This window comes from Perca fluviatilis, chromosome 22 (assembly GCF_010015445.1).
Source record: "Perca fluviatilis chromosome 22, GENO_Pfluv_1.0, whole genome shotgun sequence".
Classification (NCBI taxonomy): Eukaryota; Metazoa; Chordata; class Actinopteri; order Perciformes; family Percidae; genus Perca; species Perca fluviatilis.
Window position 1 is genome coordinate 27,438,201 of NC_053133.1, and position 14,588 is coordinate 27,452,788.

General features: G+C 39.8%; 3 protein-coding genes and 1 long non-coding RNA gene across 5 annotated transcripts in view; 3 read left to right on the forward strand and 1 right to left on the reverse strand.

Annotated features, from left to right (window-relative positions):
• LOC120552569 (NLR family CARD domain-containing protein 3-like) overlaps positions 1 to 14,588 on the reverse strand; it is a 1,238,648-nt gene that overhangs the window by 179,828 nt on the left and 1,044,232 nt on the right. The gene's annotated exons all lie outside the window — the stretch shown is intronic.
• The window catches only part of LOC120552568 (NACHT, LRR and PYD domains-containing protein 12-like), a gene marked incomplete in the record, with an annotated part of 803,490 nt that overhangs the window by 75,650 nt on the left and 713,252 nt on the right, over positions 1 to 14,588 (forward strand).
• On the forward strand, positions 81 to 14,250 carry LOC120552575 (NACHT, LRR and PYD domains-containing protein 1b allele 3-like). The gene is made up of 2 exons (XM_039790751.1): positions 81 to 1,440; positions 12,628 to 14,250. Exons 1-2 carry the CDS (start codon positions 609 to 611, stop codon positions 13,875 to 13,877), a joined length of 2,082 nt encoding a protein of 693 aa, XP_039646685.1. The 5' UTR covers positions 81 to 608; the 3' UTR covers positions 13,878 to 14,250.
• LOC120552611 lies at positions 8,083 to 12,602 on the forward strand. 2 transcript variants are annotated; one of them, XR_005638044.1, is made up of 3 exons: positions 8,083 to 8,141; positions 9,440 to 9,584; positions 11,698 to 12,602. It is a non-coding gene; the product is annotated as an uncharacterized LOC120552611 (long non-coding RNA). The 2 variants fall into 2 exon arrangements; XR_005638045.1 differs by lacking the exon at positions 8,083 to 8,141 and adding an exon at positions 8,545 to 8,623.

A 14,588-nucleotide genomic window follows, 5' to 3' on the forward strand; every position in this document is an offset into this window, starting at 1 on the left:
GCACACTAGCCTTGGCCCTCGTCCCCACCATACCGCAGACTACACTGGGCCTTCCCCCTCCCGTCTCACTCATACCAGACTATGGGCCTCCTCCCCCTAGTCCTCAACCTATCACAGACTATGGGACTCCTCCCCCTAGTCCTCAACCTATCACAGACTATGGGACTCCTCCCCCTAGTCCTCAACTTATCCCAGACTATGAGCCTCCTCCCCCTAGTCCTCAACCTATCACAGACTATGAGCTTACTTCCTTACTACTTTATCGTCATAGAAGTGGCAATTCATCTTTCAGAGAAGGACTCTGTATTTTAGATTCTTCCTCTGACATAAACTCTTGGCAGAAGTGCGATGTATCTCTGTCTGGAACAGAATCTCTTCACAGTCCTCCCTTCCAGTCTTATGAAATTATTGCGCCCCGGAAGAGAAACGTCAGTGTCTCCCGCCTCAGAAGAAAAAAAAAACATAACAAAGATCCCCAGTGCATTGCTTATGTGATTGATTCCTCTGGCTACTTGTTAGGTCGACCTCCACCTGGTTCACTCACAGAAAAAGAAATAAAAAATGCAGCAGCTTCTACACCAGGAGTCAATCAGGATAATACCAGGGAAATGGAGCTGCATGCAACAGCTGGTCCTTCCACCCTTCAGTACTCATCCAGAGATGATGATGATGATGATGATGAAGATGATTCAGAACCTGATAAATGTTATCACAGAGAAAAAGAAAGGGATGAGTCGTCTCGTAGCCTCTGGTTTGGCTGCCAGGACCGGGAAACTCGTACATATAGACTTGCTCATTTTGGTTCTTCTCCTTTATCGGAACCTTTCTTACATCTTCCAAACATAAAAGACACAGATGATGGTGGACCCAACTTCACTAACTCCAGTTCTACTGTCAGTATACCGACCTGCTCTCAGTCCATAGCCCCAAATGTTGCTGCCCCTCCATGTCCACAAGTCAGACCAGCAGTCATCCAGGACTCAACTCTCTGCACTGAAAGAAGCAGAACACAAGATGCACTTCAGTTTTTGTCTGTGTTTTCTGAAAGCGAACCAATAGCTGGCAGTGATGCTTTGATGGAAATGGAGGCACCTGTTACAGCTATTCCTTCCATCCTTCAGTACCTCAACAACCCCTATGGAGACCATGGTTATGACAATCTTCTAAGGTTAATTGAGTATGAGTCATCTGATATGGCTAGCCTGAGCCAATATAGTGTAGCAAATGAGTGTGCTGGCCAGAGCAGTCGCATGTGTTCTGTTCAATACGATGATTGTAGATCTCCTTCATTAGTCCCTTTCATACATTTTGCAATAGATGATGAAGGCCCCAGCTTTTCTAACTCCAGTTCTACTGTCAGAATACCAACCTGCTCTCTCCACCTGGAAATGGAGTCAACTGTTACAGATGTGTTCTACTCAGTCACAAACTCAGATCCTGGTTGTAGTAGAAGAGACTCCAGCTGCCTGCCTCGTTCTCCCAGCATGCCTTCACTGAGTCAAATTACCTCTGAAAAGAACAAGACCTTTACACGAGCTGAAAGCTTACCTGACATGCTGTTAAAAACCAGCTTTGAGGAGTTTACACCTGATATCACTGCTGATGAAAGCGATGAAACCTACAGCTTCCAGTGCTCCTGCCCAGGCCTGTACCAGTGCAGTGTGACCGGCCTGGTGTTCCACATGGAGGGAGAAGGGAACGTGGTCTACAGGATTGTCCCTTGGAACAGGAGGCTACTGGCCCAGCATCACAAGAAGCCTGCAGGACCCCTGTTTGACATCAAATGTCTGCAGCAGTCGGTGTGTCAGCTTCATCTCCCACACTGTGAGATCCGCTCCACAGGTGGATGTGATTTCTTGTCAGTTGCTCATGTGAACGATGAGGGCATTGAGTTTATCAGCCCTCATAGGATAACAGAAACTCATGTTATTATAAACATTACAGGGTTTTCTGGTTTCGGTAATGTCAAGGATGAAGATTCACCACCTGACCCGGTCCGAGCAATGGTTCTGCTGTTCTACAGGCCCCCAGCTGACCCTGATCCTGAATCCCTCCTCAATGTGTTGTTGCTACCGAGGAACGTTGTTCTCCGGGATGTGCTGCGCATCCGGAAGAAGTTAGCTGGAGATGAGAGCTACATAGAGACATCCCCACACTGTAAACTGTACCCACAGCAGGAATACTCTCTGTCCACTTGTCCTGAAGACGACTCAGTTCTAGTTCAACCAACAGAAGCAGAGTTTGACTGTGACAACTATGACAACTTCTTCCCATCATTCCAGGTGAGCTTAGAAACAATAATGAAACACATTGCGGTTTTTTTAGAGACACCAACAGCTCCCACAGTGTCTGGGAAAGACGAGTTTGTCTATCATCCACCGGAAGTAAGTAATTGGTCCTTTGGCTCAAGGGCGGAATCTCCGTCCCTGATGACAGGCTGTTGGACATACGGAGCAGCTTCATCGATGGGATATCAGGACCTGTTCTCAAAAGTCTGCTGGACAAACTGTTGGAGAAAAGCTATGGCTGATTCTGAGAGGGAGTCAGCGGACTCGATGAAAACACACAGAGACAAAGCCGCTTTTGTTGTCGACACAGTGAGGAAGAAAGGTGAAGCTGCTAGTTCAGAGATGATTGAGTTCCTCTGTGAGGCCGACCCGTTTCTCTGTGAACATCTTGGGTTGATCTGAAGCTAAATGAACAGAGATGCATTCAGTTTAAGAGTGTTTTCTGCAAGAGACCATGAACACAGTAGCCCAGATTTTTCATTAAAGAGTATTTGTATCTGGTCAAATGTTAAAATTTAAGAGCTAAATAGTAGTCCTCTAATAGTGCAGCTGGTTAGTTATATTGGGTTTCCGGTTGATGATGCTGTGTGAACTACTTTTTCTTCGGGGAATCTCCCTCATCTGTTTTTACAGACTGAACATGAGAGGAAACTGTGAGGATGTTTAGAGCCACCTGCTGGCTGACAGGAGTTACTGTAAACTGTTGATGCCATTTTATTTTAAGGAAGTTGGAGATTAAGTAACTCTTGTTCACAAAAGTTCTACTTGGTGGTTCCTCTGGAGCTTCTGATTATATCAAACAAGTTCCTCAGGTGATGGGAGTTTGTCCAATTGTCATAAAATGTAAATGTGTAAATGTCCATTTCCTTAAGTCCTTTTAAAGGGATAGTCCAGCTCTCTTCAAAGCCACCAGACTCCTTGTGATTCCTTGTGTTGTAATCTCAGTGTCTCTAATGTCTCTGGTAATTCCACCACACAGATCCTGTGAGAAACACTGATGGTTAGCCTTTGCAACTCATTTATAAATGCTTTGTAAAGCATAGAAACTGCTCACTTTAGATGGGCTCACACAATATACTTAACTAACCAGCAGTTACTCCTGAATTAGTCATAGATTACACTATTGGTAAGTATTTGTAACAGATGTATTAACACCCCAGCTATTAGTTTAGGCCTTTTTCTAAACCATAACATTTTATTTAAGGCATAAACAAATGTAGGTGTATATAATCTGTTAATCATTAACTTCCTAGTTTTAACCAACCTTATACATTCCTGAGTACCTAGTTAATAATGGTAAAATTACTTCATTTACAAATGGTTAATGCATCATTTAGGAATTATCAAAAAATAAACATTTTACATGGGCTTACTTACTATAGACCAACTATTTACTAACTGTATTTACAAATGCTGTACTAATTAGAATGAATGTAGGAACTATGATTTACAAATGATAAACAAAGAAATTACTAATAGTTTGTAGCTAGTTTATAAAGGGAAAATTATTTGCAATACTTAGAAAGTGTCAAAGTTCTATTTATAAACATAATTTCCGAGAGCCTTATTTACTATGAACAAATCATTTATGAGTGTGTATACAAATGCTTTATTTATGAGAATTAACATAGGAGCAGTGCTTTACAAATGATGAACAAAGCATTTAGCAATAGTTAGCAAATCGTTCATAATGGAATATTATTTCATTTACAAATGGTTGTTTCATTATCTATTAAGTATAAATCATGTACTTACAAACATATTTTTCAAGATAGGCTTATTTACTATGAACAAACCATTTATAACTATGTGAGCAAATGCTTTACTGATGATGAATTATGTAAGAACAATTTATTAATAATGATGAAAAAAACATTAACTAATATGCTTATTTACTATGAACAAACCATTTATAACTGTGTAAACAAATACTTTACTCATGATGAACTATGTATGAACAATTAATAAGTAATAATGAACAAACCATTAACTAATAGTTCACTAATGCTTAATAAATGATGGATTATGGCTAGTTATTATAAAGTGCTACCGAAACGGTGATTTAAATTATTATCCTACACTTGTCATGGCTTCACCAGCACAGACACAGCGGTTATAAAATGGTGCATGCATAGATTTAGAGTCATAGAGAACATGTGGGACATATATTTAATCTTGTGATAGAGCTGACTCCCCCGAAATAACTTTAGGATAAATAAATGACTATTTATCTCTTTAAAACTGTTCAAAATACAGAAAAATATCTTTCTCTGCTGGAATATGTAAATAGAAAATGAAATCCTGTTACAATAATAAATATCACAACTAACTAGAAAATATAACACTTAGACTGAATCTGGTCTAGACATTTATAGCATGAAACCAAATGTGTGGGCCTATCCCTCCCACCATATTTGAAGTCTTTGTAATGTTTCTGTACTCTGAACTTTTTATTCTCCTTCTGTATGTGGACTCCGGAGGATCAACACTGTCAGCCTCAACCAACCAGTGAACTATAACTGGTGAAATATCTCCATCTACTGGACATATGATCTATAAGTCCCTAATGTGCTCTCTTTTCAACCAGTTATAATCATTTCGGTTGTTTTTATATAGGTAACATCCTAATCCTAAGGTAACCAAGTAGTACTAAATAACTTTTACAGTACTTAAGTAAATGTACTTTGTTGTCTCTCCACCACTGATATGAACAACATACTTTCATGTTTGTGTATATACAAAACATGGAAAATCTGTAGATATTCTGATGTAATATTTTGGGTTACATCTGTATTATGTTAGCCTAAAACTGTTTTAGATGGATGGTTCTCATATTTTTTAGATGAATTTACCATTGATGATGTTATTTGAAAAGGCTACTAGATGAATTTGTATTTGCTTTGAGATGTAAATTACCCTAAGTAGGGCTGCACAATTAATTGCAATTTTATCGAAATCGCAATATGGACTAGTGCAATATCCAAATCGCAGGGGGGCGCAATATTTGTTAAGGGCAAAATATGTGTCAGACAGTTCTAAAATAAAGTACTGTGGTGTTGCAGAGATGTCCCGGCCTACAGATCCTATCCTAGAGACTACAGAAAACATCTTTATTTGGTACAGATCCTCGCAAAAAATCACACTTCAATCATTTTGTTTTCAATTAAAAAAAAAATATTTTTCAATAAAAATGAGAATAATGATACAAAAATGATCATTCCCTCCAATATTGTGAATCATATCGCAATCGCAATATTAGTCAAAATAATCGCAATTAGATATTTTCCTCATATCGTGCAGCCCTAACCCTGAGTGACCTTTTCGTCTGAACATTTGAAGCCTATTTAATATCAAAGCTCTATGTTAATATATATTCATATTAATGTTTCTCATTGTGTTGAATAACATCTCACCATGTTGGAGCAAACAAGAGAAGAGTGATGGATGACACTGTTGTCACATTTATATTTAATTAACTGAATTATCTAGAATTCTTTTAATCTTACTGTTTGACTGTTTTTATCTTTTTTGATACCACTTTGGTTACAATTTATTTTTACATTTTATCAACTATATTACTAATATAAAGTTATTTAACTTTAACTTTGTGAGATCTTGAGCCATGCTGGCGGTCCTTGACTTCTGATCCTTTAACTTTGACTCTGGCGTTACCATGAGGTTGATATTCAAGTTCCCCATGAGATACATCCTAATGACTTCAGTGATCCTTCAGAGTTTTCCTCAAGCAAATACAAGCTAATATTCTATCATTTTAGGTTGTTATTGAAATATCTCTACAACTGTTGGATTGCCATTAAATTGGGACACACCTTCATGGTCTTAGTCTTGTTGTCCTCTATAGGGGACATGAGTTGACTATATACTACAGTGTTGAAACCAAATGAGTAGAAAGCAACACGCACACAACTTGCTTTGTCTTTTTTGTGGTGCAGGGAATTCATTCCCCCAAAGATTTCCAAAGAAAAAAGAAAAGGCCCACAAACACTTCGACATTGATTTATTGGTTGTCGACGTTTCTGTCAAGGGCCTTTCTCAAGACATGTAGTAGTCATACGTGTAGTACTTACAAAGGAAGATCATAGGAAGTTCATTTATCTGGGAAGTTTATCACATCATCACAAGAGGAAAGGCTGAGCTGGTGTTAATATTTATAGTTTAATGATGTTGATGATGATGTTTTATGAAACGTCGTCTGTTCAACAGTGGTGGACAGTAACTAAGTAGATTTACTCAAGTGTTGTACTTAAGTAGGACTGTAAAGGTTTGGGGTATTTTATTATATGCTTTTTAATAACTTAAATGATTATGAAATAAATGAATTGCAAAAGATTAAAGCAGTGCATTATTCAGACTTCTTTTCCTTGACAAGTCAGCAAATTAGGAACTTATACATTAAATGTCCAGTAGATGACGGCACTTCACCTGTTATAGTTTACTGTTTGGTTCAGGCTGACAGTGTAGATCAGAGATTCTCAACTGGGGTGGTACCGGCCCCCAGGGGGCATTCAGAAGATGACGGGGTGCACTGGAAGCAATATTGTGGAAAGGGGGGCATTGAGGTGCCTTTGGGGGGCATTTGTTTTAAGGCGAGTTTACACCAAAGGTTCACAACAATACAAGTTTACACTTTAAACTACTTGCAAAAAACAGTGGTCTGCAACATTAAAACCTGCCAGTTTACTCCACTGCGACTTGACGAGACGGTGGATCCTAACTCTTGTTCTCTTTAGTATTTCTTAAGGCGTTGTGTGGTGCAGCTCCGTGCTGCCTTCATGGGGAATGGGACGTCAGAGCATCATCTTATATAAACTCCGTACTGCAGCATTATGAATTGGTCTTGTCGTGAACTTTATAGTCTATATTAAACGTTAACATCATTTATCTTCAATAAGTCTATGAACTGAGCTGTCAAACATTTTTCATTCAATGATAGGATTTTTTGATAATTTTTGATAATAGTAACAAAAATAATAGGACTAATAGCAACAGTAATTATTATCATAACAGTAATAGGACCTAATTATTAATATTCAGGGCAATTAGCCTACATCTTATTTGATGGGGGGGGGGGTAAGGGACCTGGATAATGGATAGGGGGGCACTGGTCCCAAAAAGAACCACTGGTGTAGATCCTGTAACTGGATAAACAAGTTTGTTTCAGAGTTCTCCTTCTGCTTCAGCTGCTTGTTTTTGTTTTATTAATATCCAATAATAGTAGGCTACAATGGTTAGGGTTATTCCTTTTGGCTCCTTATTGTTTCACTCGTTCACATAACCTTAAGTAAAGTAGAGCATATTCAATTAAAATCTACCATAAAAGTTACTTATTTAAATGGACTTATTTACACATTCCCCAAATGGCACACTGATAGCAAGCTCTCTGCCCCCCCACACTTTATTTCTCCATTCAAGCAAATTGGTTAATGAACATACTTGTTTGGTTATTACATTTAGTAAGAGTTGAGTCTTATGGTAAATGTGGACCTCTTTCAGGAAGTGTGTATCGTCCCACTTCCATTCAGTCTTCCCTCTCTTCTCTGGTCTTTTATGGTTAAATCCCACCCTCCTCATCTGACTCACGCTAAGAGTCATGACACATGTAGACTCTTTCCCAACCCGGTAGGCTACTGGTGCGTCTTCAACTTTCATTTTGCTGTGTTCACACTCACACAGTGGAGCTGAATGAGCATCATCAGTATATCTTTTAAAATAGCCAATGTTTTAATCCTCCTCTGTTTGGTTCCTTGGTGTCTTTCCTGCTCTGTACCTCAGGGATCTCTTTCTTCCACGCTCCCGGAGACGGTCATTGATGCAGATAACAAGATTGATGAGGTATGTTGTAAACACAAGTATGTTGTAGGCTATATATCAGTTGTCCAGAGTCACTAAGTACATTTCTTTGAACACTGTAAAATGTTGAGAAACCAGAGTATTTTCCTCTCCTTTATTCTTCTACTCCTGTTGTTCTTTTTACTTGTCTCCATTTAGTTGCCCGCTGTATTTGTTACTACTGTCAGATTGCTTCTCCTCCTTGATAAGTGTTTTACGACCTTTTGGATCAGGGACGGAGGAAGATTTTATTCCCATTTACGGCAGCTATATGCACACTTTTTTAAGCCATTTGATAACAGAATTCCTAAAAATCCGTTCATCATTTGAGGAAAAACATGATCGTTGCCATGAGAAAGTATAATCCTGTAGAGCATACACCATGTTTTGTATTTAATTGTTCTCCAGCTGTCATCATCATTCTGAAACCAGAACACAACAGATGTTGAGGATGACTTATTTTGACTCCTGCCACATAAGAAGAGGTAACAATTGTCTGGTGTTACTATTTTTAAGTTAGGCTGCATAAATAACATAGGTACACAGTACTTCATAACGATCCGGCGGGGACTAGATGTCTGGCTGTCCCTTTAAGGGGCGCTATGCAGTTTTGGCAATTTCTTGTCTGTTTTCTCGCTTTTTGTTTGCAGGTTTCTCTATAGAGCTCCCCATACAGCTTGTTTAGTGGACTATTTGTGCACGGGACGTTCCACAGGAGGGCTCTCTGTGTAAAGTTCAAATACACATGATTTCTCACATGTAAACAACACATAGACAACACGTAAACAACACGTTTATTTTTCACACGTTGTTTACGTGTTGAGAAATCATGTGTATTTGAACTGTTTGGCTTTCCATATTTGTGTCCTGCTCATCCATGACTTGCGGTTAAAAATTAATAACAAACAAATTTAAAAGTGGGGGGGATTTTCTGTTCCCAGTAAAAATAACACACTAGCATGAAAGAGGTTGTGATTTACTGAAAAAATACCAAAGAAAGTATGACGCAACATGTCTGTAGTTCCACATTTACAAGAAGACTCAACTCTTCTTGTGAAACTCCTCTTGTAAGTCAGTAATAAAACTGGTGGTAGGAATATCTGTAATATTTACAAAAACTCATGACTGAACAAATGAATGTTTATTAGCAAATATGTGTGAGAAATAAAGTGTGTGGCCGGAGCCTGCTGCTATCTATGTATCAATGAGTGAATGAGAGACAACATTGTAACGCGCTGTATAATGCTGTCCATTTAAATGAGCTGCAAAGATTTTGATTTAATATGCTCTGCTTTTTTCAGGGAATGTGAACAGGTGAAACACTGAGGAGCCAAAAACAATAAAGTGGATGAACAATTAAAAAAAAATCTTGTACTAGCCTATTAGATGTCAACGGGTAAGGGAAGTTCATCAGGCTGAAGAAGGAAGTCAGAACAGCAGTTTTGGGTAAGTACTATACTTTCTGCTATTTTAATATAAATTCAATTTTATTTATATCAAATCATAACGAGTTATCTCAAGACACTTTACAGATAGAGATACGGAGATACAGGTAGGTCTAGACCACATTCTATAATTTACAAAGACCCAACAATTACCCACGAGCAAGCATTTAGTGCTACAGTGGCGAGCAGGGGCGTAGCACAAAATTCTGGGCCCTGTAGAAAGGCATTCTCTAAGGGCCCCTCACCGCATCCGCAGCTATTTATTCTAGCATCTTTTGGACCCTCCTCACATGAGGGCCCTGGGTATTCAGTCCCCTGTTCCCCCCAGTCTGACGTCCTTGGTGGCGAGGAAAAACTTGCTTTTAGGCAGAAACCTTGGACAGTCCCAGGCTCTTTGTGGTGGCATCTGCATTCTACTCTGCTACATCTCAGAGGGAAATATTGCACTTTTTAATCAATTTTTAATCAGCTCAGCAGCGTCTTTCTCCCACTGCATCTCTCTCCTACCTACACCGGCCCCCCGCACCCTGTCCTCCCTCCCCTTCTAACGGCCTGATCAGCACTGCTGCACAGAGGGGGAGACAAGAGCACGGAGGGGGGAGGAGCTGCTCCTCTGCTCCTCACTCAGTCATTGAACAGAAGACTGTTTTGGCAGCCACAGTAGAGAAATACCTCGCGCTCGCTGGTTAATGTATTTGTCGCTAGTCACTTTTAGGAAAAGAAGTCGCTAAGGGGGTCTGAAAAGTTGCAAAATCTAGCAACAAAGTCACTAAGTTGGCAACACTGTAATAGCAGCATTATATTAGCTGCACCTGTGAGTTTATCATGTGACAGTGAAAATGCGAAAGATGGAGCAGTATGTCCTGTATGTCCCTCACCGGCTAATGTATTTCAAGATGGCGCATGAATACGCAGCGTCTACCCCTGTTCATACAAGCGCAAATGTAAAATTTGAAGCCAATAGGAATACTTGGAATTGCTGGTGGTGGTCAATATTCATGAAAAAGGATAAGTTTGTGAAGGGCAATACAGATTTTAATAATGAACAACTACAAATGTTACACACTGGGGCTTTAAGAGAACTCCAGTGATTTTGTCCATTCTTTGATAAATAATTATCCTAACAAAAACTATAGCGGTAGTAAGTTGGTGTTAGTGGTGTTTATACATGGTAGTGAAAAGAAGCGTTAAACGTCAAAAAAAGCGCCTAAAACATTGAAAAAGGCGCCAAAAGTGTCGAAAAAAAGGAGACCAATATATCAGAAAAAAACAGAAGACAACACAAGGGTTAACAGCTGCAACTTATAATTAGACAATGTGTTTGTGAGTTTGTCAGAATTAAAGATTAAAAGAAATGCATTTAGTACTGTAAATTAAATTTTGAGGTATGTATACTTTCTGCTACTTTAATATCAGTTACATTTTATTTATGGTATCAAATCATAACAAGAGTTATCTCAAGACACTTTACAGATTAGGTCTAGACCACAGTCGATAATTTACAACGACCCAACAATTACCCAAGAGCAAGCATTTGGTGAGGAAAAACTTCCTTTTAGGCAGAAACCTCGGACAGACCCAGTCTCTTGGTGGGCGGCATCTGTCACTGCCGGTTTGGACACAGACACCGATACAGATAAATAGAGAAATATGATGCAATGACTTGTAACAAAGTATTTCTACTTATACTAAGTAATATATCTGAGTATTCTTCCACCACAGCGTTTAAAAGTGTGTATCAGTGACAATGAAAAAGTGAATGATTCTGCATTTCAAAACCCTGCTGAGGAGAATAAAAAAGTAGTACACTCGGTTATAAGTCAAAGTTCTGCATTCAAAATCTTATTCATGTAAAAGTATCAGCATTAACATATAGGTACCAAAAGTGAAAGTACTCATTATGCAGAATAATCATTATATTCTTAATCTGCTAAATAACAAGTAAGGTATGTCAACATTTACTAAGAGTTATAGATGTAGGTCAGTATGTCTTTATTTTTATTTACCAGAAACATCCTGTATACTAGTTAACTAGGTTAATTTGTAACTGTATTTTATTGATTAAATTAACTGGAATATTTTTGAGAGATTTAGATTTTGTGATTTCATTTCAGGGTACAGATCAGGAGAAACCATCCAAAAGGAGAAAGGAGCCAGATAGAGGAGGTTTGAAAAATAAAAACTCTCGGAAGACATCAAAAAAAGGAAGTGAAGTTGAGCTGCCGGGCTGAAGAAGGGAGTCAAAACGAGAAAGAGAACACGGGAGGGAGAGAGCTCTGAGATCTCCTGACTTCTGTTGCTCATTGAGCTCCACTGACTCTGATCGTGACCTTCGTGAACGCAGCAAAATGGCATCAGCTGTGAAACATGAAAGAAGAGAAAGAGAAGAATCATGTTTCAGCAGAGCAGCCAGAAGTATCAGGAGAGCTCTGTCCAGGATTTGCAGAGGTAGAGATAATTCTCCCTCTCCCAACGTCAACACTAACATTGGCCCTCATCCTCAACATAGCCCAGACTATACGGCTCCTTGTCGTCGTTCTCGCAGGTCTCGTCAGAAACTACCAATAAAGCCTCATGGCTATTTTTGTTTCAATGAATTACTCCCTATTTCAGATTCTTCCTCTGACACAAAATCTTTAGAGAAGTGCGATGTATCTCTGTCTGGAACAGACTTTCTTCACAGTCCTCCCTGCCAACAGTCTCATTCAATTATTGGGCCAGAACGAGAAGAAGAAGAAGAAGAAGACTTTACGTTGGGCTGCATCGCCCTCGTCCCAACCGACAGTCTTCTTTGATTAATGAACCCCGGAAGAGAAAATCCAGAGACATGATTTTCAGAAGACAGAAGGTAAACAAGACTGTCTGCACTGAGGGAAGCAGAACACAAGATGCATTTCAGCTTTCATTTCTTCAGTCTGGAAGCAAATCTATATGTGACAATGATGCTCCAATGGAAATGGAGGCACCTGTTACAGCTGTGAACTACTCAGTCACAAACACCCTGCCAGCCCATTCTCTCCACAAGATCTTCACCTCAGATCCTGGTTGGAGTAGAAGAGACTCCGGCTGCCTGCCTCGTTCTCCCAGCATGCCTTCACTGAGTCAAATAACCTCTGAAAAGAACAAGACCTTAACACGAGCTTTAAGCTTACCTGACATTCTGTTAAAAACCAGCTTTGAGGAGTTTACACCTGATATCACTGCTGATGAGAGCGATGAAACCTACAGGTTCCAGTGCTCCTGCCCAGGCCTGTACCAGTGCAGTGTGACCGGCCTGGTGTTCCACATGGAGGGAGAAGGGAACGTGGTCTACAGGATTGTCCCTTGGAACAGGAGGCTACTGGCCCAGCATCACAAGAAGCCTGCAGGACCCCTGTTTGACATCAAATGTCTGCAGCAGTCGGTGTGTCAGCTTCATCTCCCACACTGTGAGATCCGCTCCACAGGTGGATGTGATTTCTTGTCAGTTGCTCATGTGAACGATGAGGGCATTGAGTTTATCAGCCCTCATAGGATAACAGAAACTCATGTTATTATAAACATCACAGGGTTTTCTAATTTCGGTAATGTCAAGGATGAAGATTCACCACCTGACCCGGTCCGAGCGCTGGTTCTGCTGTTCTACAGGCCCCCAGCTGACCCTGATCCTGAATCCCTCCTCAATGTGTTGTTGCTACCGAGGAACGTTGTTCTCCGGGATGTGCTGCGCATCCGGAAGAAGTTAGGTGGAGATGAGAGCTACATAGAGACATCCCCACACTGTAAACTGCACCCACAGCAGGAATACTCTCTGTCCACTTGTCCTGAAGACGACTCAGTTCTAGTTCAACCAACAGAAGCAGAGTTTGACTGTGACAACTATGACAACTTCTTCCCATCATTCCAGGTGAGCTTAGAAACAATAATGAAACACATTAAGCTGTTTTTGAGGGACACCAACAGGTCCCACAGTGTCTGGGAAAGACGAGTTTGTCTATCATCCACCGGAGTAAGAAGGTCCTGTGGGCCGAGCGCTGTGAGTCTCCGTCCTGATGACAGGCTGTTGGACATACGGAGCAGCTTCATCGATGGGATATCAGGACCTGTTCTCAAAAGTCTGCTGGACAAACTGTTGGAGAAAAAGGTGATGGCTGATTCTGAGAGGGAGTCAGCGGACTCGATGAAAAACACAAGAGACAAAGCTCGTTTTGTTGTCGACACAGTGAGGAAGAAAGGTGAAGCTGCTAGTTCAGAGATAATTGAGTTCCTCTGTGAGGCCGACCCGTTTCTCTGTAAACATCTTGGGTTCATCTGAAGCTAAATGAACAGGTGATGCATTCAGTTTAACAGTAATTTCTTCAAGAGACCATGAACACAGTAGCCCAGTTTCTTCATAAAATAGTATTTGTATCTGATCAAATGTTAAAATATAAGAGCTAAATAGTAGGCCTCTAATAGTGCAGCTGGTTAGTTAAATTGGGTTTCTGGTTGATGATGCTGTGTGAACTACTTTTTCTTCGGGGAATCACCCTGAGCTGTTTTTACAGACTGAACATGAGAGGAAACTGTGAGGATGTTTAGAGCCACCTGCTGGCTGACAGGAGTTACTGTAAACTGTTGATGCCATTTTATTTTACAGTAAGTTGGAGATTAAGTAACTCTTGTTCACAAAAGTTCCATTTGGTGGCTCCTCTGGATGAATGAATGTATAGCCCCCCCCCCCCCTTTTCACATTTTTTAAGAGTAACAAACAAATTGGCAAGGAAATTAATTTACAAGACAAGAAAGATAAAAATAAATTCTACAAAAATAACTAAAGAACATATAAACTTACCCAAATAACTTTCTACATACATGCATACATACAGTGTGTTTGCATACACGTACTTACATATATACATACATACACGCCTACATATGCTCATAAGGGTCAGTACTTATATACAGTGCATTGCCACCATAAGGTGAATAATATCCTAAACAATAATGATAACCATAATAATAATAATAATAATAATGATCATTA